The sequence below is a fragment of the Taudactylus pleione genome, unplaced genomic scaffold, assembly GCF_031769625.1.
Source record: "Taudactylus pleione unplaced genomic scaffold, aTauple2 ptg000139l, whole genome shotgun sequence".
NCBI lineage: Eukaryota > Metazoa > Chordata > Amphibia > Anura > Myobatrachidae > Taudactylus > Taudactylus pleione.
In genome coordinates this window covers 8787771-8814479 of record NW_028284541.1, presented here as the reverse complement: position 1 = coordinate 8814479, position 26709 = coordinate 8787771, and the positions used below count along the sequence as shown (strand labels likewise).

The 26709-nt window shown below is 41.9% G+C and overlaps 1 protein-coding gene across 2 annotated transcripts in view; it reads right to left on the bottom strand.

Annotated features, from left to right (window-relative positions):
* Window positions 1-26709, bottom strand: part of LOC148522809 (regulator of G protein signaling 6) — a 467525-nt gene that overhangs the window by 77871 nt on the left and 362945 nt on the right. For both annotated transcript variants that reach the window (XM_088473778.1, XM_088473779.1), the window contains exons 5-6: window positions 19995-20101; window positions 3619-3670 (exon numbers count right to left, since the gene is read on the bottom strand). In XM_088473778.1, coding sequence (XP_088329904.1) covers window positions 3619-3670; window positions 19995-20101 — 159 coding nt within the window. The remainder of the gene's footprint in view (window positions 1-3618; window positions 3671-19994; window positions 20102-26709) is intronic.

The following is a 26709-nucleotide window of genomic DNA, read 5'->3' as shown; positions in this document are numbered from 1 at the left end:
GCCAGAAGCTCTCCGGGGCTTACGACAAGTGAGACCCTACCCTAGGGTCTCGTCGTAAGCTCCGATGGTCGTGATGGTCTATGACCATCGCGGCCATCACCCTAGCGGTCGTTAGAGCTGTGGGTGTAAACCCACAGCCTAACGACCGAAACAGAGGCGGCCGGTCAGGATGCAAGCGGCCGCCCAGTTTCTGAGCGACCGCTTGCATCCCCCGATCGCCTCTGAATGAGGGCCTCAGTACCTTGGAGAAGAATAGATAGTGGAAACAGATGCTTAGGGGTATATTTACTAAAGTGCACGTTTTGAGAAGTGGAGATGTTGTCCATAGCAACCAATCGGATTCTAGCTATTATCTTCTAGAAGGTGCTAGATAAATGATAAGTAGAACCTGATTGGATGCTAAGGGCAACATCTCAACTCTATAAAACCTCACTTTAGAAAATATACCCCTTAGTGTATAAAGTCTGAGGGGTAAATTTACTAAGAATCTTGTTTTACTGGCAGTTTCAAACAAGCATTGCCAGCAGTTTCCACCTTCAAATGCCACATTTACTATTCATTGTATTGGAGGATGATTCTCCAACCGCAAGTGAAAGCTATCTGGCCATTCAGAACATAAGTGGCTGCAAAATATACTTATTCATTTTAAGGCAAATCCTACTTTACTGATTACGGGGGCAAAAACAAATATGGTCCCAAAATCATTTCATAGGTAGCACAGCAAAGATTTCACTAAATACTGCCTCTTAGTCACATTGTAGCTGATTACAAAGCCGCTCGCAGTGTGGCAGAGACTCTAGGTTGCGACTTTTGTTGCAAAGGAATTAGCAAAACACATGTACAGCCATGGTCAAAAGTTTTGAGAATGACAAGTATTGGTTTTCACAAAGTTTGCTGCTTCAGTGTTTTTAGACCTTTTTGTCAGATGTTACTATGGTATACTGAAGTAACATTACAAGTATTTCATAAGTGTCAAAGGCTTTTATTGACAATTACTGTACATTAAGTTTATGCAAACAGTCAATATTTGCAGTGTTGAATCTTCTTTTTCAAGACCTCTGCAATTCGCCCTGGCATGCTGTCAATCAACTTCTGGGCCACATACTGACTGATGGCCGCCCATTCTTGCCTGATCAATGCTTGGAGTTTGTCAGAATTTGTGGGTTTTTGTTTGTCCACCTGCCTCTTGAGGATTGAGCACAAGTTCTCAATGGGATTAAGGTCTGGGGAGTTTCCTGGCCATGGTCCCCAAATTTCAATGTTTTGTTCCCCGAGCCTCTTAGTTAGGAAAAGGCATTGTTCGTCACCAAACTGTTCTTGGATGGTTGGGAGAAGTTGCTCTTGGAGGATGTTTTGGTACCATTCTTTATTCATGGCTGTATTCTTAGGCAAAATTATGAGTATGCCCACACCCTTGGCCGAGAAGCAACCCACACATGAATGGTCTCAGGATTCTTTACTGTTGGCATGACACAGGATGAAGACTTTTGGAGGATGGCCTGGTGTCAAGATGGGCAGCAAAGAAGCCACTTCTATCCAGGAAAAATATCAGGGACAGACTGATATTCTGCAAAAGGTACAAGGATTGGACTCTGGGCCTGATTCAGAGCTGAACGCTCTGACCAGAGCGCTCGCTCTGAATCAGGGCCCTCCTTCATGAAAATGGAGCGGCCTCCTGGCCGCTCGTATAGCTGTGGGTGACCACCCACAGCATATGCGAGCAGCCAAAAAGATGGTCGCGATGGTCTTGACCATCACGACCATTGGGCTTGCGACGGAGACCCTGCGATAGGGTCTCCCTGCCACAAGCCCTGGAGTGATTTTGGCTCTATCAGAGCCAAAATCACTCCCACTGACATCACTAGTGATGTCAGTGGGGCGGCTTCAGACGGTAGGCATTCCCATGGGAACGCCTCCGTCTGGCAGGCACGCCCCCGGCATGCCCACCAAAGGGGGCGTGCTGTCAATCAACATCGACAGCACGCCCCCTTTGATGCGAGACACGGAGCGATGGAAAGCCCATCGCTCCCCGGGTCTCGCGCATGCGCACGACGGAGCTCCCTCCGTCATGCGCAGTGGGGAACATCGACCCGCTTGCGAGCGTCCTGACGCTCACGAGCGGGTCTGAATGACCCCCTCTGCGGACTGGGGTAAAGTTATTTTCTCTGATGAATCCCCTTTCAGATTGTTTGGGGCATCTGGAAAAACGCTTGTCTGGAGAAGGAAAGGTGAGCACTACCATCAGTCCTATGTCATGCCAACAGTAAAGCATCCTGAGACCATTCATGTGTGGGTTTGCTTCTTAGCCAAGGGAGTGGGCTCACTACCACAGTAGTGGTAGTGCATAAGGGGCACCTCCACTACTGTGGACTCTGCATAAGTGGCACTATCACTGTGGGCACTGCATAAGTGGCACTACCACTACTGGGGACACTGCATAAGGGGCACCACTACAGTGGGCATTGCATAAGGGGCACCACTATAGTGGACATTATGTGTAAGGGGCACTACTGCTGTGGGCATTGTATAAGAGGCACTACTACTGTGGGTATTGTGTATAAGGGGCACAAATGTGGGCATTGTGTAAAAAGGGGCACTTCTGTGTGTCATACATGAATAAGGGACACTACTATGTGGTGTAATGTGAATCAAGATTGTGCTACTGTGTGGCATAATTTGAATTGGAAATACTATTGTGTGACAACGCCCTTTTAACTTGAGCCCACGCCCTTTTTTTTGGCTTCCACCTGAAAAAGCACCAAGGGGGCGGTGAGTTCCACCACTTCTCTAGGACCACTTTAAGCACTGGTTCAAAGTCGCAGATTAAGCATAATGGAGCGTAGCGGGAGGAAAAGCTAGTCTCAGAAGCCTTTTTATGTAGATTTGCAACTTAGTCGCACACAGATGTACTGTACAAGTACTACAAGCCCCAGTGGTCAGTGTACACTTGTCAGGGACGTGCAGTCATCTTCTCTGTTTATTGTAATAATTTTTGTAGTTTACACTCACCAGCTTTGGGACTGCAGGGAGATGGGAGATGAGGCAGCAACAGCTCAGCCTCGCTACTGTATAATCAGACACTGCTTGCAGAGCTGGTGGCGGGGCCACACCACGGGCAGTGAGCTGCACAGAAATAGAGCTAATAGAGGTATGCCTCTGAGTATTGGGGACATGTCTTGAGCAGATGGACACCTGGGATGTGGCCTGTGACCAGGCACTGCACTGCATTTTTTAGAGATCGGAGTTCAGTCAGCAGCAGCAAGAGAAGACACAGTGATGCAGGTAGGAGAATCAATGGACCCTGAAGCTTAGCGTAGTGAGGGGAGAATTACAGTGACTAGGGGGTGAGACAGGCTCCTAGCACTCAGACCCATTTCCATGTGTACCTCCCCAGTCATTGACCTCATTCCACGTCACTGACACTAGTAATGTACTTTTGTTGCTACGTTCAGATTTTAGAGGTTTGAGTAAGAGGTAACATTTTTTTTTTAGTAAGCTTGTCACAAGGATGCACAGTGTATGAGGACAATCTGTAGAATATGTAAATATACGCAAACATACAGTAAGTAAGATAAGCCTACAACATGCCCAACATTTATGTTTCAGGGTAATACTTACCATAGTCTGTGTTTTCTGGTTCCCAGCAGTTTGAAGGCCAAAAATATGGAGCCTAAAATGGGAAAATGTGACAAAGCAAGTTTACAATTTTCTAGATAAATTAAAACTTGAATGCACACTGACTGTTAATGTTGCATACAGTAATAGAACTCCTCTTGTGTTACAGTAATTTCAAAACACTGAGGCACATGTAGGAAAACTAAGCCAAAAAAATGGATGTTGCCCATAATAGCCAATCTAAACTTTGCTTTTATGTTGTAAATTGCACTACAAAAATGACAGAATCTTATTGGTAGCTATGGACAAAGTTACCTGCAGAACAGTTTCCATAAATGTCACCCATCATATATTGCTTTTCTGTGGATTTGTTATACTAGCAATGACAATATTTTAATAAAAGTTTCAGGGACATGTTGCTGCCGAGCAGGTTTATCTAAGTATTAAGACGCTGTCTATGTGGACCTTCGAGATCTCTAATTTGCATTGACATGACAATTTTATTTGATTACCTATTAACTAAGCCCCGATAGCTAATACGTTAGACACTGTAGTCTATAGGCTACAGTTTAAATGGAAAGGAATCTTCAAATCTCTCCCCGGTTGCCTGGACAGCGCACATGGGCAGCCCAAAGGCCGAGCATGTGCATAAAAAAACACCACCCTCGCTGCTACTACAAGCATACTACAAGCATACTACAAGCATACTACAAGCAAGCAGCAACAGAGTTTCTAATGGGACAAAGTCATCGCTGGGACAGCCTCCTATCGGGTGTGATGTCCCTGCCTGACTTGAATGGTAAATTGCCCCATTAATTAGCATACCCCCAAACATTTACACATGCCTAATCAGCACAAAATAGATCCTGTCTCCCATCGCCTCAAACTCTGCCCCGATCCTCCAAACCCCAACCTCATTCCAGGCAAAATCATGACTGTCCTGTAAAACCATGACAATTGGAAGGTATGGAATAGCCAAAATAACAGATGTTAAGTAATGGGGTGTTTAGAAGCTAGTTAAACAGACTGAATAGTTACAATTTAGTACAAATGACAGTGATTTATAATATTACATTACACTCATCATGATATTTATTATATGTAAACTAGTAGCTTGTTTTACTCCCTAGGACTACAGTATACCACGAGGTTTAATCTTTGGAGAAAGAGAGAACCTTTATGCTCAGGTACATTCCCTGGAGGCGTACAGTATGTTATTTTACACATCATTTGAAATGGATTATTTTGACCTATAGAAATAGCTGCAACTGCGCTGGCTGTCAGTAGATATTGTCTCTATTGTGTCTTGCTAAGGTGAAAAGTTCAGCTCTCTGTTTCTGTGGTGGGGAATACAGTGCATTATGAAAATAAAGACTGAGGCAGAAGCTCAGATAAAGATATTATGGATATCAGGAAACATCAGTGCTGTTCATTTGACCCTGGCTGCAGAGGAATAAGCAGTGACTTTTTGCCTGCTGCATCCCCCACATGAAAAAGGGCCACATTTATATTTACATATGGACCGAGCTGGTGCTAAGGGACAGCAAACCGAGCTACTACCGGGAGCCCCAAACCTCTAAAAGGGGCTCTCACATTCCTGGTTTATTCTTCTCTTTGTTAGTTTGTGTAGTACAGTACTGAATCAGTTTAGAGCAATTCACTGCTTGGTTGGCAGTTACTGTACTAATATAATATGCTCCAGGTGGTCATGGGAAATGGCTCGAAATGGGGGCAATCGAGTTTATATTTAAATTAAGTTGTACAGTAAAGATAGGTACACACTGTCCGATTTTTTTTTTAACGGGCTGACAAGTGGGGCGATTTTTCGACAAATCGAAAGCCACAATATCTGTGATACACATTATGTGATTTTTTTAATAGAAGTTACTGAATTTCGGCCACACCACACTGATTTTGCATAAGTCCGCCCACAAGGAGGATGACGTAGTCAAGGAAAATGTAAGGAATATGGGCAGATTATTGAGAATGCACACATACTGGTTGATATCGGGAAATTGAGGCTGAGCTTTTCTGTCTTGGCCTACTGATGCATTTGTGGACATTTTTTAACCATATTATCATCAAAATGCCCAAACCATTGTTCATACACACTATACAATAAATCAGGCCGATCACCCAATTGTTAGCAAATCGGCCCAATAATTGTATAGAGTGTGCCTAGGTTAATGGGTCTATTAAGGTGGAAATTATATGGAAACTACAGTTTTTGCACGACTAAAGTACAGTATATTTCTGCAATTCAAGAAAATCCTAACGAAGGACATATCAGAGATGTCTCTGCAGACTGCAGTCCCTGTTATTCTCAATGGGGACTGTGGTCTGGGCCAATTTACAAAGCTTCGATCACAGAGATCTTCCCATAAGACATCCCTCCTGGATATCGCAAATTTGTTTTGTGCATGCACAGTACACGCAACGTCCGAGCCAGCAGTAAAGTGATCTGGATAGCTCTCTCACTTTACTGCAAACCTCTTAGCTGCAACAGGCTTCTAACAGAGTTACTGTCTCAGCAAGAGTTTTTGTTAAGTACACCTGAAAAATCAGTTCTTTTTGCCCGTGATATGCGGCAATGTGACGGATACCCTAATAAGGAAGAAACTCTGCTTTGTTTGCAGCGGTGTGTTAAGAGAAGAGGGGACTCATGTGCAGCCTCCGTTTGGGCCCCCTCCTCTCTGTCAGCGCACTGAGCGCAGTAGATTCTGGATTCATGCCAAAATCTACTTTTTCCCGGGAACATCTTTTCTGCGCATACGCAGGTCACCGGGAAAATGTCTGCCACCATTTCCCCAGTGATTCTTTGCTACTCTGCAGCGCTGGTTCGGCACTGTACAGGGGGCACTACAGGCGGCACTATATATTGGGCACTACTGGGGGCACTGCATAAGGGGCACTACAGGGGGAAAATCCTAGTTTCGGCCCTGAAGAGGAGTCTGAAGCATCAATCTCTCTCCAGGGGCCAAATGTAATAGGGTGAGTTTAGGAAATGTGAGAGAAAACTGTCACATTTTTAAACTCAGCCAATGTAATAAAGTCTCAAGATTTAAACTCTCATCCAGGTGTTTCCTGTTTTGAAAATACAACTCGATCATTGTATTAGTGTCAGGGGTTTACTGCTAAACTCTCACATTTTCTAAACTCTCACCCTAATACATTTGGCCCCAGTTGTCTATATAAGAAAAAGTCAGTGGATTCATAAAGCTTCATGATATGTGTCTGTGGGAGTGATTCAGATGTGGACGATATTACACTGTTCAAGGAAGCAGCTGTGTAATACCCTCCAGCTAAAATTAAAATGCAGCAGGAGGTGTCTGCAGGCAATAGACAACTCCTGCATGCAACTGTGACCCGAGAGCAGCGTCCATAGACACAGCGTCAGATCACCATTGCGAGCATCGTTCATGATGGTTGCTGCTTTGGCCAGGCTGCGTAAGCTGTAGCTTATATAGCCTGGCTGGCTCCTGGCCGCTTGCGAGGCCAGGAAATCTGCGTCCTCTGACTCCCCCAGGAAACGTCCGCAGCATGTCAATCTTGCTGAGGCTTGGTGGCATTGTGTGCTAACACAAAGGACTCATTGTACACATGTTCAAAACGGGTTCCTGTGCATGTGCAGACCTACAAACATCGGATATGTATGTAAGCATCAGGATTATGTACATATCTGAATCAGGCCCTGTCTCCACATCTACTGTAAGTCTCTCGATCAGCATGCAAAGTGTTATGGTGCAGCGGCCGCAGCTTTTTTCCATGCCAAGTTCCGTTTTCAGTCTCAGTCGCACACAGATATACAAGTGTCACTTCACATTGCGATTTAGGCCCATATTCAATTAGCCACGAAAAGCCAAGCCGCAATGTTTTTGCCGCATTCGTGTGTTTTTAGGCGATACTCTTTCCATGCGCGCTCCTGCTTATCTCCGAATTCAGGGCCTGATTCAGAGCCGCTCGTAAGCGTCCGCTAGCTCGCTCCGAGCGATGTTCGCACATCTGCACATGCATATGGGTCGTAATGCGAATGCGCCAACCAGTCATTGCAGTCGGAAATCGTGCGCTCGCAAAACAGCGAGGGCCTGCTAATTTGTGTGACAGAATGAGGCGTTTGTGGGTGGTAACAGGGGAAGGTGCTTGAAAACGGGGTGTGGAGATCCGAATGCAGGCGTGCCAAACGGTCAAAACGGGCGTTTAATGGGTGTGCATAATTAACAAAGCAGCGTCATCGACCACGTCACTTGGTTGTCTTTTAGCCTGAACTGCTCGCAGTGATTGCGGGAAGTAAAACCTACCACAAGCACTGCGAGCAGTTCAGACGCCTTTCGATGTACTCAATTAATCTAATAAATAGCGGAGATGACGTATGATGCGAACGGCCAGGGGGCGTTTTTACAAAATAGCGAGCGCATGTTTCGTTCGCTCGCTCAGACATAGAGGCGTCAATAGACCGCAATGAGCAAACGCTCAATTTAAATAGCCAGCCCCTTTTGAACGACCATTCGCAAATAGCATCCGGCTCTGAATCAGGCCCTCAATTCCAAAAGATGCAAAAAAGCAAACAGGCGAAATCGGCAGAAAGCGAAACTGGCAAAAAGTCCCTAAGATTTTGAGGAAATCAGTCTGTACCCCAGAAAAAGCTGCACTAACAGTAGAAATCAGTATAGAAGTGTTCTAATAGCCATAATAAAAGTGTTTTGTGGGCCTGATTCAGAGCCGGACGCTCTGACCAGAGCGCTCGCTCTGAATCAGTGCCCTCCTACCTAAAAATAGAGCGGCCTCCTGGCCGCTCGCATAGCTGTGGGTGACCACCCACAGCATATGCGAGCGGCCAAAAGATGGTCGCGATGGTGAAGACCATCACGACCATCGGGCTTGCGACGAGACCCTGCGGTACGGTCTCGGTGACCGCAAGCCCTGGAGTGATTTTGGCTCTATCAGAGCCAAAATCACTCCCACTGACATCACTAGTGATGTCAGTGGGGCCGGCCCCAGACGGTAGGCGTTCCCATGGGAACGCCTCTGTCTGGCAGCCACGCCCCCAGCACGCCCACCAAAGGGGGCGTGCTGTCAGTCACCATCGACAGCACGCCCCCTTTGGTGCGAGACCCAGAGCGACAGCTTGGCTGTCGCTGTCCGGGTCTCGCGCATGCGCATGCGGAGCTCCCTCCGTCGTGCGCATGCGCATTGGGGTAACATCGACCCGCTTGCGAGCGTCCTGCGTCCTGTGTTCTTATAGTGTCAGAATTGCCTGTTATATGCTTATATGCGTAAATGCTGAAATATGATAGAAAGCAATTTCTTTTGGGAAAAATAAGTACCGAGGTCCAATTTGGGGTACATGAAAACCGGTACTAGCATATTTTGATGTCTCCAAAGTGAAGATTTAAAGAACCTCAAAAATACACCTGCTGCAGCCTCGTTTTTTAGACTGATTAGTCATTAGAGGGGGTGTCCAAAGGGTTCTGGACCAAATCCCAACATTTGCACCTCAAAATAGAGATTTTGCACTTCCAATTCGCCTGCCTATAGATAGAGAAAACTTCGCCTGTTTTTTTTCCACTTAGGCAAAAACCCCTGGAATTGAATACGGAGATAAGTTGAAAACAGGCGAAAAGTCCAATTTGGCGAAAACTATTCTCCAAACGGCACTTTTCACGGCTAATTGAATACAGCCCATAGACGTATTTTCAGCAAAAAAAAGACATCCGGCGCCAGCAGAGCTGCACGGGACCTGGCGGCCCACTCACACCCGGCATGACGTATTGAGGCTGGGTAAGAGAGGACACACATGTAAGTAAGTTTTGGATAAACTACCATTGTGATAACAGCATTCCTATCCAATTAAGAGGCTTTTTTTTTATTAAAGGTGAATATTTACCCATCATTAACCTCTGATGGTCCATTATTAAATCTCCATTATTCAACATTAAAGCCCTCATTATTCATCAATCATAACCCCCTCCCTCATCCTCCATCACTTTTATCGTCATCATTCTCCATTAACCCGCTTCCATCATCATGCTTCATTAATAGCTTTCCGAAATCATCATTCTCCTTTAACCCCTTTTCATCATTATCATGATCATTCTACATTAACCGTCTCATCCGATGAACATTTTCCACAACTCCCTCCTCCATCGATCACCTGGCCACTGTTAATATACAGCAGTAAGCAGTTTGGAAATGGTTAAAGACCAGACATGGGCAATAAGATGACCATTGGTCCCACAAGGGGGCTGCATGTTACCTTAGAATAGGGGTGGGCAACTAGCACGCCCCCCCAGCTGTTGTAGAACTACATATCCCAGCATGCCCTGCCACAGTTTTGCTATTTGGCAATGCTAAAACTGTTGCAAGGCATGCTGGGATGTGTAGTTCAACAACTGCTGGAGGGCCGCTTATTGCCCACCCCTGCCTTAGAAGCATTAGAGCACACTAGCAGATTACAGCATATGTGTGAACCCATGGTTGACCAATTAATTTGGTGAAAAGGCATCACACTATTCTTTAAAGGATTAATTTGCTACATAGATAGTGAGTGTATGCTCACTCTGTAACATCTAAATCACTAAGAGCAGGATCAAAGAAGGAAAATCTTCCCATGCATAAGGGCTGAAAGTTATCCATTTCAGGTTTGGGTGATATCGAAGTGGCTGCTTTGAGTCTTGTTATCTCAACAATCTTAAATTGCTGCTGAAAAATAAGGAGTGATACCTTTATGTGCATTATTGTATGCGTTGTCTGGTACGCAGATTTATGTACGTCTACTGTTAATATTGCTTGCATGAAAAATACTACACTATATTACTTTTCTATGGGCCTGATTTGAGCCCGGTTTTAAGGTCTTTTCAGCAGTTCCATCCCTGGGAACGTTCTGAATAAGTTGCTGTACATGCTTACAACCGTAGGAGTGGTACCTGGACATCAGATAAGCTTTCAATTGTTTCTTTTTTGGTACGCACAATACTTACCTTTTGAGCACAAGTTCATTTATTTTAATTCCTACGCTATCAGGCACATGTCTTTATTATTTTTCAGCACCTTATTCCCCATTTCGCCATACGGATCATTTGAAGACTGCAGCCACCTGTTATTACCAGGAGTGTTTTTTACACTCCTTCTACAATATTATGATTAGGAACTTGAAATCTGTGCGCTAGTATTCACCTTTATATTTATATTAAATTGCTGCCTGCGCTTTTAGAATCAAAGGATGCCATTATACAGTGCGATTATACCATGATATGGGTCGGAATCCCGGCGCCAGAATCCTGACCGCTGACATTTAAGGTTAGGGGTTAGGGTTAGGCACTAGGGAGAGGGTTTGGGTTAGGCACTATGGGGAGAAGGTTAGGGTTAGGCTGTGGGGGGGAGGGTTTAGGGTTAGGCTGTGGGAAAGGTGGAGACAAAAAGATGTCCAGCGCTAGACAGACAGAAGGGTCAAGTATTAATGCAGCAGTAAGGATAAGATGTGATTGTCAACCTCACTTGAAAAGACAAAACATGAATTACTGCGCTCTAATACTTCTGTGGTGACACTAGTAAACACAAATAATAAAATTATATTTTTAATAGCAATTAATCATACATATATTGAATGACAAAACTCTAAAAATGTAAATATGAAAAATAAAAAATACAAATTAAATGCATCTATTGTCATAAAAACCTAGCCAACAATGCAATACGAATACATATTCCTTGGAGTAAGGATATGAATATCCAACATTAAAAAACAATAAAAATAGAAACTACAGCCAACACAGAGTTGATCAGGCTCTCTATAGAATGTGAATTGTGGAAAGTAAAAATATAAGTCCTGTATAAAACAGCTGTATCTGAGCTAATGTAGCTAATGGTAATGGATATTCCAGATGGTGGTTAGATTGTATCCATATACTGTAGCTACTATTGTTGCAATTAATTAAGTGGTATTTCCTTTGAGATTCACTCTGCACACAAAAGCACACACCAGCTCTCCTTTGGATTATTACCCCAATTGGAGAATAGCCCGTCACCATAGATTGCCAATTGAACAGGCTGGATGGCTGGACATGCATTCAGGCGTCCCTTCAGCCTATCTGGTGTAAAGTCTCGTACATAAATAGACTAGAGCACAAGAACGTGAGCAATGCACAGTCGCTGGCAGCCTGTATGAAACGGTGTACCTGTATGTGTGGGAAAGGTGGGCTAGGGTTAGGAAAAGGGTTAGGGGTTAGGGTTAGGACACTTACCTATTTGGGTCGGGATTCTGACTGTCAGGATGCTGCTGTCAGTATTATGACCGCTGACATCCTGACCGTCAGGATCTCATGCCCAACCCCCATGATATATGGCATATTTTCACACTCTAAATGAAATCATGAGTACATTATTTTTAGTGTAGGTCTTTGCACTGTTTTAAGTAAAGTATACTTAGGCTCTGATTCAGCAGCGGACACTAATGCAATTGCAGCTGCGATTTTGCACGAAAGGCAGCTGCGAAAATATGCTAATACTTCTAAAGCTTACCTATGCATAGGGACGCCAACTGCTACCCCTTCTCATATCAGTCCAATGTCAATCTCCTCCGTAAACATCGGTAACATCGGCGCACATCCACCGGTCATTTAAGTCAACTCTAACCAGCCGCAAACACTGCAGATCTCCTGACACGCAGACAGCTCTCATGCTCCAAATGTAATCGCAATGGCTAATTTATGCACGCCCATGAAACAGCGATAAAACAGTCAGACACGCCTGCGTTTGCCTAGCCACACCCAATTACCTCCCCCAAACACTGACTACCTGTCACTCACTTTGCGAATAGATCCTCTGTGCAGGCGTAATCGCACAGCAATTGTGTGGCATGCATACGATCAAGATCAAGCGATTATTTGCCATTGCACATGTGTGCAAGTCGCACTGACTTGCACGCATGCGCAATGGCAAATAATCGCTTGATCTGTGTAAATATCTGCATTGCGTCCGCTGCTGAGTCAGGCCCTTAAATCACTATGAACTGGTTTAGTATGTTCTAATATTAGAGAGCACTTCTAAACATGCTTTAACATTTAATAAAAACATAATTGAACTATCTGCTGTATACCTACCATAATAAACTGTATTTCTTTGTATTGTTCTGTTTCAGTGAGAGGCATCTGTTTTTCAGTAACCTTAAAATGTGCATAAATAAATAAAAATGCACACAAAAAGTAGTCCTAGGGGGTACAGCACGCCTGGAAGGGCATGGTGGGACAGACACTACAGCTATTGAGGAAGAAAATGTCCTTGAGTGACCTCTGCTTACCTGCAGGCTAATTAGACAGGTTTGATGCAACCGTGGTGTAACATTTGAATATTAATGTATGTATAGAGTTCCTTTATTAAATAAACAGGCGAGTAGGTTAGAGAACAGCAAGTTATAAGAGTTATCATTTATATATACATTAGCTTTAATAATGAAGAAACATATTATAGTTGTTATTCTTATCAATAAAATACAATTTCAACAACACAATTTAAAATATACACTGTTTCAATGAATATACAGCAAACATTTCTGTGAAGGGTATGTATTCAAGAGATTTCTGTAATGTAACATATATATACTTTTGATTCAAAAATGAGGTATATTCATAGTGCCAGTGTTCTCAGGCATGGTTGCCCCCCACTGCCAAAAGAATCAGGGTCAAATTGCCCGTAGTAGTGCTCAATATACTAATAATGGCTTTTGGCAGAGTGAACAGAATAACGTGGCTTAGCCACTGGTAGCACGGACCTCATTTAGATGGGCATGGCTTGAGTGGCACAACGCATCTGTACAGTATCTTCTCAAATACTCATTTTGTTTCACGTTAGTGCATACAAAGGTTAATGCTTGGTCACCAAGAGGGGAGGCAGGTGTGTAGAAAGTACTCCTGGCCTGCCAGGCAGGTTTAGCCTGGTCCCCAAGATGACGTGGCCACTGAAGCATGTAAAGAGAGCCCAGTATTTACAATGAGGTGTGCTCACGCTCTCCCAGTGCTTGCCCATGCCCAGTAGTACTAGGGCCTGACAGCTCTCCCAGCTTCCCTGTCCATGGGAAGTATCAAGCAATATAATATAGCGCTAAAAAGTGTCCTCCTATACAGGAACCAATGTTCTAGGTAAATGCTGCAGCTGCTGCACAAGAAAACCAGGTAGTGTTCTGATCTGATATAGAAATGTATACAATAGAATAATAGGTAGTGCTTGCAGTATTTAATCAATATTAATTTTTTTAATATAGATATGAATATGCAATAATATAAATGACTACAAGAGTAGTTATCTCAGTAAAAATTAGAAAGATTTTTCAATATAATAAAACAGTAAAATACCTATACAAAAAATCATGACATGTAAATGAAAAGAGATAACTGCAGGATAATGCGCTTGCATTAAATACTGTAAGCACTGCCTATTATTCTATTGTATACATCCCTGTCCATGGGTGCAGCTCATTTGATTATTACAGATTTGAAGATGGAGCGCTAAAGTGTATTTCATGCTCAAATGAAAACACCATAACTAAGGGGTCTTCAGTGATAGCCCCTTTCTCTGGCTGTTTTGCCTCCTTCTATTTAGCAACAGGGATACCATAGACAAATCACTGGTCTCTGTATTTTTGCACTTTACTGTGTCCCTATAGCCTGCCCTAGGTACAGCGGAAACTGCCTCGCTTTCTGCTGCTAGGTAACACCATCTTGATATAGCGTTACCTACCCTGGCAATAAGGGAGCTGTAAAGCCAGAGACGCTTCGCTGGATCCAATACAGGTCAAAGGCTTATGAGCATGTACGGCCACATAGGAGAGGTTATGCTGCCTTTCATTCAAGTTACCAGTATTTTAATGTACTTACTTCATTTAAAGATGTTGCTTTACAATTAAATCTATTTGTGTGCATTGTGTTCTGTACACCTCGGTCAGGCACAGTACCGATCTCTGCCACCTCCAATGTGATGCAAATTTCTAGGCTATTTAATCTGCTATAAAACCCAGGACATATGCACAATCTGATGACTATTTAAATATCTTGTTGTTTTTTTCGGATCAGTTGCAGTCTGGTGCATCAATGTCCCTATCCTGCAGTAATGAGAACGCAGCCCATCTGCCTATCATCCCATGTCATATTTGCTCACTCAGAAATAACTTTGTATGCAAATGTATGGTTGTAGCTATAAGCGCACATCCACCCTTACTCCTTGGGGACATCATAATGACATTTATGCCTTTTGTGCTGCGTCATCAGTCCATAACTGCAAGTATCAGCATAAGCACAGTATACTATGAGGGTAACAAATCCTCACATAAACAGATACATATGTTATCAGAGGTTTTTCCTTTTCAACCAGTGATAAAGTGAACACACTGCATTGGCTTTAAAAACAATGCTCTTATTATATGAGGCCTAGTCATCATTAATGGACCCGTTACACATGCGGAAACGCAAGTTTCTTGTAATGAGCGGACCCCTTATTTAAATATCACAAAAACTCATAAGCTGGTCTAGTGACTAATAAACATATAACTTATCAAATTAGATTATGAACTGTTTATATAGTTGTTGACAGGTGACCCCCCCTCCCCCCCCCCAAAAAAAAAAATAAACTTTTTTTTTATTACATAATTTTTTTTTGTTTGCACTGTTTTTATTTTTGATTTAAACCAGGCTGTTGTTTTTTGTGCATTAAAGTTTTAATGAAAAAAAAAAAAGAATAATTGGATCCTCATTAATACTGTGAAACATTGCTGAAACCTTGATCGACCATGTTTTAATGCTTTTTAACCAGGATTGGAAAAGAAAAGTTTGGTTTTTTTTGCAACCCTGGATGTTGATAATTGTTTTCCCATGATGTTTTTATCTTATATTATTTTGTATTTGAAATGAGTATTCAGAATTAGTATGCAGACTTACTGTAGTTGTATGAAATGCTTATAATCTGTAATTATTTGTAAAATGCAACATGTGTTATTAATTAAGCAAGCAAGCTCTATAAATGTGTGAGGTCAGAGGTGGGAGGCTAGACCCCTGATGAAGGTGATTGGGTGAAACGCATTGGGTGGCCTCCTCTGCGGTAGCTGTACTTTACAAGGGAACTTTCTCTGGATCGGCAACTGCAGCAATATCTGTCCAGCTCCTTGGAACTGGTTTACAGAATTTGGCATTTCAGAGCTTGAAATAAGCGCTTTAACCTGTTTTTATTGAGTGCAGTTTAATTGCCTTGTTAATAAATTGTTTAAGCAGTAAGTGTATTCTTAATCCATCAGAGTCTCCTTGAATAATCGGGAGGCACCTTCAGATATTGGTCAAAAGAGACCTATATATTGCAGCAAGATCAGGTTTAGGGGTGCTGTCTCCTGAGGATAAATGCCAGCACTTCTCATGCAGCAGCCAGTAAATAGCACACCAGTCCAGTACAAATATCCGCAGCACCATGCTCAAGTATTAGAAATAGCTATTACTATTTACCGTTTGTTTTACCTTCACTTTATTTTTCATTGAATTTTGGGAGGTAAAAGGTCTGTGGTAGATGCCTACTAATTAAAAAAAATAAAAAATGAAACTATCATTGCAGTTTGATACTAAGGGCTCTAGTTATTAACATTGTTTTTACTAAAATAAAGTGAAAAAGGGCGGTGCGCCAGTGTCGCAGCACAGAGCGCAGGTGCCTGTGAGCAGAACCGGCTGCCGCGATCAGCGATCTGTATGCGCCACTGCATAGTGCCCGCTGCAATGTATAATAGTAGTGGTGCCCGGTTCCCTCTCTGCCAGGCGCACCGCTACTAATATGCATTAGCGCGGGCAGTGCTGCTGCCTGCCCTGTGCTCCGCTCCCTCCTCTGTCTCTTGCAGTGTTTGCAGAGCCTGGGAAAGACGTCAGTAAGTGTTTGTTTGCTTTTCAGGGGGGGGGGGGGGGACTATTAATGGCCAGGCAAGGTTATAAATGGCCAGGAATTCATTTTGTTACAAAAATCATGATCTTTCAAATTTCCAAATTGATGGATTATACTGCTGTTTTATAAGGATACTCAATACATATACATTTATAGGATAAATCATCTGCATTTGAAACATTACTAGATGTAAGAATTAAACAATGCAGTAAATGATATCATGAAGGGATAAATTGATAGCAATCTAGATTATCCCATTTGATTTCTCGGATGGTAATGTATTATAATTCAATGTAACAACTAATAATATTATACAAATTCCACGGCAAGAAAATGGTCAGAGATAATAAACAAAAATAGCAACCTATACTAACTAAAATATCATGTACACACTAATGAGCTGTAAGATAATTGACAATATATGTTTTATTTTTTCTTTCTATAAAAAATACGATCTTTTAGGTTACCAAATTTATGGACTATATAGCCATGTTATAGGGATATGTAGTAAATACATATGTATGGGACAAAACATTTGTATAAGAGAAATATTTTGTTAATGACCCTAATTGACTGATATTATTAACAAAGTAATGATAGAATGAAAATAATGTATAAGATGATGTCATAACATCCAGACATATGAGAAGGAACGTAGCCACCAACCAGATAACGAGCTGGACAATGAGATATTTGAACAGATAAATAGGATTTACGGAGATGGTATAAGAGGGAGACACGGAAGACATTCTGGCCTTGATAAAGGAGCCACTCGGCGAAATGCGCGTCGGCATAGCCTATGCTGCTGCCGGCTCAGCAATGTTATGCTAACCTTGTACCTAATGCATTGAATCACCAAATACCTAATCCCGATTATGATACAAACGGAGGCTATAACGATATATAAGAGTATATTAATGTTGAATAGAATGAGGGGAAGATAAACTGATAGTATCCAGAAATAGGTTTGACCATACTGCATTTCCTATAAATCATAGGATTACACCCTATGACATGTGAGCTAAACTTCACTGCTATTTTGCTAAATGAAAGAAGGAATACTATCAAATATTGCAACCAAGTAACAATACATGACATAAAAGAAGCTACCAGCTGTGAATGCAGAGATGATTAACGCCTTCTTGAACCTAAAAGGAATAATTCCAACTTTGTAAATGAAACTAACACAATGCAGGAATTGATCTGTATGCACCACATTTCTTATATATCCAGCTATAGGATTACATCTCAGGACTGTGAACGTAACTGCATTGTTACTTTATTACAAAGAGATACTATTATACATTGTGACATAGCAATAACATATAAAACCAAGCAATTAGCTATGAAGGAAGGAATGAGAGAAGTGTGTCTCTGAATTGAAACGGATTTATTCCAACCATTAATGCACAATATTGAGATACCTGAGACTCCCTATATATAGACCTAACTGGAGAAACGGAAAAGATAAGAGAAGTGCTCCATTTCTGTGACCCAATATAAGAGCTATTGTCATATATAGTGATCTATCGGCAAGACCATTCTAATAACAATACATTTATTAAACGAAGCAATGTAATATTTATAATATTGCTCTCCTATTATCTAATAGTACTCACTCATAATCTGATATCATCATATAATATTGAATTCGGGAAGGTGGACAATAGATTGTAATAGGTCCGAATTCATTTTAAATCTATATCACTTTTTCTATATATCTAACACACATCTTTCATATTACTATTAGTACCTTTTTTATTTTCTACTATATTTCGCCTAATTTTGGACTATATCTTTTAATGAGAACTAATAAAAAATCATGTTTTATTACCATATCTTCTCCAGAGGATTGTTTAAAAAAAACTATTGGATCTAATTAGTGCACCTGGCATTAAATATTGTCTTTTCTTCTTCTGTATTCTAAATTATGTATTAATCAAGATTGTCAAGTAGCACCTCCTCAAAACACTTATATATTATATATAAAAATATAAACAAATAAAAAATAAAAATTAAAAGAAATCTAAAAAATATTAGAGGAGTATTAGAATCCTTAAAACAATAAAATATCTGGATTAATAATTTATTAATACGTATGGCGCGAGACCACAAGCGGTTTTAGTAAAGGGGTAAGGGGTACTTACTTTGTGATGTAAAGTGAATAACAGACACTAGTAGGCGGTGTAATATAAACAGACACTACTATCAATTGGTACTTTTGTGTGGCTATGCCCCATCCCCATAAGGTCACACCCCTTTATGTTTGGCACTATCCCTTTTACAGTATAGGGGTGGGCACCAATGGTCTTTCTGGGACAGGCCACCAAAATGCCTAGTTACGGCTCTGATTATTATATTATACAGTATAATACTGGCAAATGAGGGCTTATAACTTAATAATAAAAATAATAAAACTGAGCGTGGGGGGCAGTCATTAATTTTGTGCCTAGGATCAGCCTGACCCCTAAATCTACCCCTGTTGGTGACAGACCTATATAAGTAATTCAAGCTTGCATTATAATGTCACTGTGGGAGTTTGGAAAGTTTCCACCTTCAATATATGGATATGGGTTCAGACGTAGATCCATGACACTCTCCTGTGGCTCAGATTTTTCTTCATTCAAATTAAACCAATAGCGCAGAAAATTGTTCATGGGCTGCCAAAAATATGAAACTGTAAGCAACAGTGATGGGCATCAGGGCACCCCCCCCTAGGGCAGTATGAGTCTCTCAACTCTTCACTTCAGCCTTTTTGCGCAATGTGGCCCCTGTAGAATGTCAAGTTTCCTATCACTGGTATGTAAGGTAACACCATTACAAAAACTGAACAACAAACTACATTAAAGTTAACTTAATAAATCAATAGAATGAATGCAGTATTTAGTCACAATTTGTTTGTGATGAACAGCATATTATTATGATTAGCCAGGAGACGTAAATAAGGTTGATCGTAGTGGGCATTTCTTTTTCTAGACTATAGATCTCAGTTGATGTAATTTGTCAGCTGTAAAGCGATAATTCATTTATTTGTACATCACCATTGAAAGAACTTCATTTTCCTCAGCAAGTAAATTGATTAGGAAAATTAATTTATGTGTTAATGTCTTTAAAACGTCACAGGTTAAACTGAAATAATTACCCAAAGCTGGAGCATTAACAATGCAAAAAATGATTAAAAAATATTGAATTAAAACAAGCTCATCTCCTTGCTAATAATTAATGATGAAAAAAAGACAACGTGCAAATACAGTAATTATGGCATTTTGGTATGAGACCATTTCCGCAGCACATTGTTTAGGCCTATTTCTCCACAGAGGTGAGGAGCAATACACATTAAATCCGACAGCCATGTTACATAGCCAGTAACAATCCTGGTGCACGCTGTGTTATCTATGCTCTGTCAGCTGTAGTGCAGTCTCCACCAATCATTCTAGCCTTAAGGTTACATCCAATACATTCCCATTTTCACCTACCTGAAAACGGTAAAAGGTCCCATCATCCTTCAATGTGAGAACGTGATCTGATATCGGGAAGATGTAACCTTGGGCTGCTATAAGGCTTCCTAAATGTATTGCTTCAACTGTAAGAGAGAACGAGGCAAGGTTAGCTATGTATTTCTCTTAGGGTTACCTTATTAGCCCAATGGGTTACTTTATACTTCACTCACTGTACCATTTTGGTGATTATACATTTATCAGTAAGTAGTGTTATTTGGACCATAAGCTCTTTGGAACAGAACAGGTATTGTTATATAAACTTGTATACATGTAGTCCTCCCAGCGCTGGGACCATGGGCTCAATTTCAGCCAGGGAATTATGTGGAATTTGAGTGTTGTTGTAGGTTTCATCCTACAGTCCAAAAACATACCAGTAGGTTAATGGAGCCTACAGTAGTGTGCATTTGTGGAATTGTGAATTTAAACTGTAAACTCCAATGGGTCAGGGACAGGTTTCATCCTACAATCCAAAAACATACCAGTAGGTTAATGGAGCCTACAGTAGTGTGCATTTGTGGAATAGTGAATTTAAACTGTAAACTCCAATGGGTCAGGGACAGGTTTCATCCTGGAATCCAAAAACATACCAGTAGGTTAATGGAGCCTACAGTAGTGTGCATTTGTGGAGTAGTGAATTTAAACTATAAACTCCAATGGGTCAGGGACAGATACTGTATGAATGATTAACATGATCTCTAAATGTATAATTTGGTGGCACTATATAAATAAATAAAATATTAAAACTATCTAAGCACTTTATTATAATTTGATTCCCCACATTTTAACAGTTATATATTAGTGTATGTTCTAATACTTCATATGTATAAATTGTAATGTGGAATGGCATTCTGCACTGTAGTCTACATTTCACAAAATGTTGCACGTGAATGTATTAGTCAATAGACAGAGCTGGGGTGACGACGGTATGAATTGTTTCTACTCTGTGCTGTGGTTGAGATAAAATAAGGTAGAGGTCCAGGTAGAACTAAGGGCTTGATTAGAGATGGACGGTAATGCACACGCAACTGCATTCTCTCACGGATCGCAGTTGCTAGCGGAGCATAGGGACGCCCACTGCTGCCTTCTCATATCCGTATGATGATGTGCAACAGTGTAAACATCTGCCCCATCGATGCACAGCAGGCAGCCATGCTTCATCTGCTGCAGGCCTGACCCAGGGGCGCCGAGAGGGGGGGGAGGAGCGGGTACTAATAACCCGGGCCTGGGCTTGCTGGAGGGGCCCGGCGGGGGCCCGGGTCCAGCACCGCTCCCCCCCTCTTACATCACAGCAGCCCAGCACATGCTGCTGTGTGCTGGGCTGCACTGGGAGACTGCTCGTGGCTGCTAAAAAAATGCCACAGCAGTCTCCTATGCCTGTGGGGGGAGCGATCGAACTGATCGCGCCCCCCACTGGTTATGTGCCGGGCTGAGGGGGCTCACTGCGACCCCCTCGAAAGCTCGCAGCGCCACAAAACTATTTTAATTTAAAGTAAGGGGGCGTGGCCACGCCTACCATGATTAGGCCATGCCCCCTTTTTGCCAGGGCCCAATGCAGTTCTTGGAGGGCCTGGCCTGACCAGCCACAGGCTCAGCAGCTCTCCTGACACGCAGAAAACTCTTGTGTTGCTAAAGAGATAGCAGTGGCTAATTTCTGCATGTCCATTATCAGCATTTAAATGGTCAGACACGCCTGCAGTTTTCTAACCACCCTCAAACGCTAACTAACTGTCACTGATTTTGCGGGTGGGTCCTCTGTGCAGGCGTGATCGCAATGCAATCTCTGCACATGCGCAGTACAGTGTTGGCAAACAATCACTCCATCTGCGTAAAAATTGCCATTGTGTCTATCTCTGAATCAGGCCCTAAGATAACTGGGAAATTCTATGCAGAATAAATATTATAGGAGGAATTTTGTGGTATACTTATGTACAGTATAACTTCCACTGAGAGTCTTCTGCAGGAAAATACTGAATGAGGTGAACATTCCATGAAACAGTTTTGAAACTGTTACTCAACTATAGTGTTAAAAATTTCTGTTGTGCTCAATGATGTATCAACCGCATGTTTGTCTGATGTTTATGTAGCATGTAGGGCACTGAGAGTGGGCACCAAACGTTTTACTATTTTTCATTTATAATAAGTGTAAAGGACACTGAGTCCTGCATGGAAGACATTGTATTAGGGGCCAAATTATCATATGTTATTTGGCCCCAGAAACTAGAATTTCTTATTGCCACATATCACAGCACTAAGAAATTATTTTTCTTCTTAACTGGCCAAAGAAATTGATGCTGGGACAGCAGCTCCGCCAGGAGTTTTTAGTAAAGTGTCTCAATATATTATAAAAATAATATTTAATTTGGGCGCAACAATATATCAACTCGCAATAAAAGTGTATTCCTGCAAGCTGCTTCTAAAATGGGGTCAATCCTGTTACCCCCAAATACATACAATACATAGTCTGGAATAAGTTTTACCTATCAATATAACCTGATAACTGCCCAAAAAAAAGGAGCGCTATGCAAGGAATAAATATAATACAGTATGTTTAAAAAATAAATAAATAAATAATGCAAACATCATCGCAAAGAAATGTATTCATAAACAAATATAATCCAAACACAATTCATTAAATGATCTCAAGCTTCTATAGATCCTACCCACATTAGATAGTTAAAACATTTTAGGAACCACCTCTGCAGTAGGTGTCCCGATTCTTAATCAGTGATCAAGTGTGGTTAAAAAATCTGTATCAGTATCAATCCCTGGGTAAAGACAGGTGCCTCCACTGGATCTTTGAACCAATACCAATACTGACCAATATCTTATAATTTTGCCGGAACTTTAGGTACAGTAGAAAGTTAGTAGTTAAGACACTTCTCCAAACAGGTGTTAGAGATGCTGGATCACTGGTATAAATCAGGATGTCCCTATTGATGCAGTTTTAGGTCGGCCCGGAGTCGCTGTTCACAGCTGTTTTAGTATTGGGAACTGCAGATGGCTACACAAGTATATACTGGAAGTCACGTTTATATCTGCACATAGAGCGGCTTGCTGCCAGCGGACTTGTGTAATACCCAACTCTTGTGACGAAGGTATCAGAATGGCTCCCTGTATATCCACAGTCTGAAGAGCATCCAAAGCTTTTATCCAGGGATTCAACTTCAGAAGGAGATAACCCGTACGCGTTTCTCCACTCTATACAACAGCAGTGTCGTAAAGTGATAGCTTTCGCGGGTCTTTGTGCATCATTCACATGGGGAAAAGATGGCACTAGGATGCACTATGGGAAGAAGGCAAGCCTGTTGGGAAACCTTGGGTCCTGCCACTCATGTGGATGTTACTTTGACGCGTCTAACCTACCTAACCACTGTTGCAGACCAAGTACAACCCTTCATGGCAACAGTATTCTCTGATGGCAGTGGCCTCTTTCAACAGGATAATGCACCATGCCACACTGCAACAATTGTTCAGAAATGGTTTCAGGAACATGACAAGGAGTTCAAGGTTTTTACTTGGCCTCCAAATTTCCCAGATCTCAATATGATTCTTCATCTGAGGGATGTGCTAGAAAAAAAAGTCCAAGGTATGGAGGCCTCACCTTGCAACTTACAGATACCACAGGACACCTTCAGAGGTCTTGTGGAGTTCATGACACAAAGGGTCAGTGCTGTTTTGGTAGCATGAGGGAGGCCTACACAATGGCAGCCTAATTGCAGATGTTTAAATATTATAGCTAATGGGTGTATTTTACTATATAATATTAATGTAGAATTAGATCAATTCAAAAGGGGATGAAACGAAGTTCCTCTAATCGAGCCTGTAATAATGACTTGCTAGAAGAATGGCAACTGGATAGGAGTAAGTATTGTTTGTGTGTTAACTTAAAACTTTCTTTTTCTAATAAAAATGTAATAAATCTACTTCCCAATAGGGGGAGCCCTGTGCAATGGTTGCTAAAAAGAATCCGGGCAGTAGGGAGTTTAGAGGCTCTGCAGCTGCAGATTTCTGCAATAATAAAGACATCATGCATGCACCAATCTACAGCAGCAGATGAGATATGGCAATGGGAATGAGAGAACAGCTAAAACATTTTTGTAATACAAAAAGTGATGCAAATAAATGTTAACAGAAGAAGCATACCCTTTCATTTGTAGAGATAGCGTACATTGTACATTTATCTTATAGACAGAATGATGACAATTGGAGAGGAATGGATTAAGGTACATTTAATGGTACTTTTAACTGGAGAAATCTATAAAAATAACACAGACTCAGGGGAGCAATCTATTTCAAACAGACATGATTCATTAGTATGGAAGACAGGCATCCTATAGACACACATGTATATCTACAATCACAGCAGACTAATGGCAAACTCTTTCATGGCTGGGAAGGAGGAAATATGTTTACTGCCATCAGAGGTTGTGGTTGTTGCAAAAACATATTTGAAAAAAACTGATCTTCATAAAACTGAATGCTCAGCAATATTTTGCTACTGTGAGAATGATGGGATTTATTCTGTGGCTAGTGTTATGCGCCGGGCTTTGTCCCTGTTCATCAGATTCAGCCTCTCCCCATTATCACTGCACGGCTTAAAATTCAAAATACATTTATTAAAATATGAATATATAACCCAAGGCCAACATTCCTGTGTGACTGGATCATACAGCTCACCAATAACCTCTGCAATCTGGCAGGACCAATTTGCAATATGTAGCACCTATCCTTGTGTAGCAACACCTATTTCCCTATAGATAGTAAGCTTGCGAGCAAGGCCCTCTTACCTCTATGTCTGTCTGTTACTACCCAGTTTTGTTCTATTAATGTTTTTTACCAGTTGTATATAAGAAACTGTTAATAAATAAATCAAATAGAACAAATTCAATTAGTCACATATGAAACTATATACTAAAATATGTAATTAGGATACAAAGGTCGGTATTCAATTAGCCCTGGGGACGAAAAACAGAGATTTTTTGCCGATAATCCCCGTTTTCGCAGATTTTTTTTATCACCTTATCCTTTATGTGAACAAATAGGATAATTTGTCCGAAAACACATAGGATCCATGATAAGTTCATAGACTTATGCGTATTTGCCACTGCGCCGGCGAATACACGGCAAGTTTTGGGAATTAATTTTTGGGACACATCGGGTCCCGAAAAAAAATCCCAGATAATTGCCGGCGTCGGGCCGGACTTCAGGGCTTATTGGATAGCCCACAGGAGATCCATTAGCAGCGGTAATTTACAGCTGATAATTGGATACCGCCCAAAGTCCAGGCTCATATTTAAGTCCCAGTTCGAAATAGCAAATTCAATATACTGACTCCAGAATTTCAAACTCCCAGGGCAGTAAAGCTGGTCTTATACTGAAAATGGCTGAAAAAGACTCTGGATCGTTTCATTATCAGACCTGTAAGATCCTACTGACCACCATTCAGCCGCCAGCTTGCTGGTAAATGAAGATTGTCTCCAGGGCCGTAACAAGGGTGAGAGAGCAGTGCCGTCGCGTAGGGCACAGAGCTCTAGGGGTGGCCTCTGCCCCCAGTATCGCTTCTGCTGTGCCGCTCAGAGGGTACTTTGGATGCTCCGGGCACACACCCTGCAGCTTGTACAGTCATCTGTCGCGTCCTCAGGATGTTCTGGGCAGTGCCGAACTTCACCCTGTTACAGCACTGGTCGCCTCCATACATCTTGCATTGTGTGGAGGCCTGTCGATAATTGTGCCGTCGAGTAGTTCCACTTTTAAATGTTATGATTTTCTTGTCTCTACCAGTTTTTCTCCTGGTTCTCCAAGGAAAAATTCCCTGGCACATTTTGTTTCTTAAAATGCTGTGGTTATTACATAACAGGAGAGCAGACAAAACTAACTATAGTAAAATAAAAAAAAATAAAAAAACTGAAAAGTTAATTCTATCGAACTGGGAAAAAAATCCAGAGGTGGAAATAATATACCTTAACATTAAAAACCGGGGGGAAAATCCAGAAGCGGAAACTGCAGCAAACCAGGTAAAGCGTGTAAAAACCCAAAACAACAGTGGAAATACTGCGATACTGCAGTCGCTCCACCAATTGTACAGTCAATGACCGGCTTAAGACACCCTCCAGGATCAAGTCCTCCAGGATCTTGCTAGATCCTCTTATGAAGCTTTACAGATGCAATTAATCGCATTCAGTATTTGATGTCCAAGGAGATTGTATTTATGTGGTCTACACTAGCGATGGCTAATCATTGCCTCTGTATAAATTATGTGGCCCCTGAGCAGTAGAGCATTAACGCCTGGTAGTGTCTGTGTCCAGTACTCCATGCAGCGAGCCCCCTGCCCTTTGCTGGCTGTGTCATCTTTTGTGTGATATTTACAGAAGATGGTGCATGCAGTGAAGATAGAAAAGGCTCTGGCACAGTGACAGTCTTTACCTTTACCCGTGCCATCTTCCCAAAAATATAACACAAAAGATGGCACCGGCGACAAAAGGCGGTGGAGAACGACTGCAGGAACACCAAGGGGGTCTGTTATGGGATCCAGAAAGGCCTCCCAATTTGGTGCCCCTGCCAATAGTTGACGCCCTATGGGGGACCTCTGATCTCTCCTCTGTAGGCTGGACACGTCCCCCGCTCTCTTCTTGGTGATGTTTCACTGTGCATGTACGGGCACTGCAGCGGCAAGGATGGTTTCCAGAAGTAT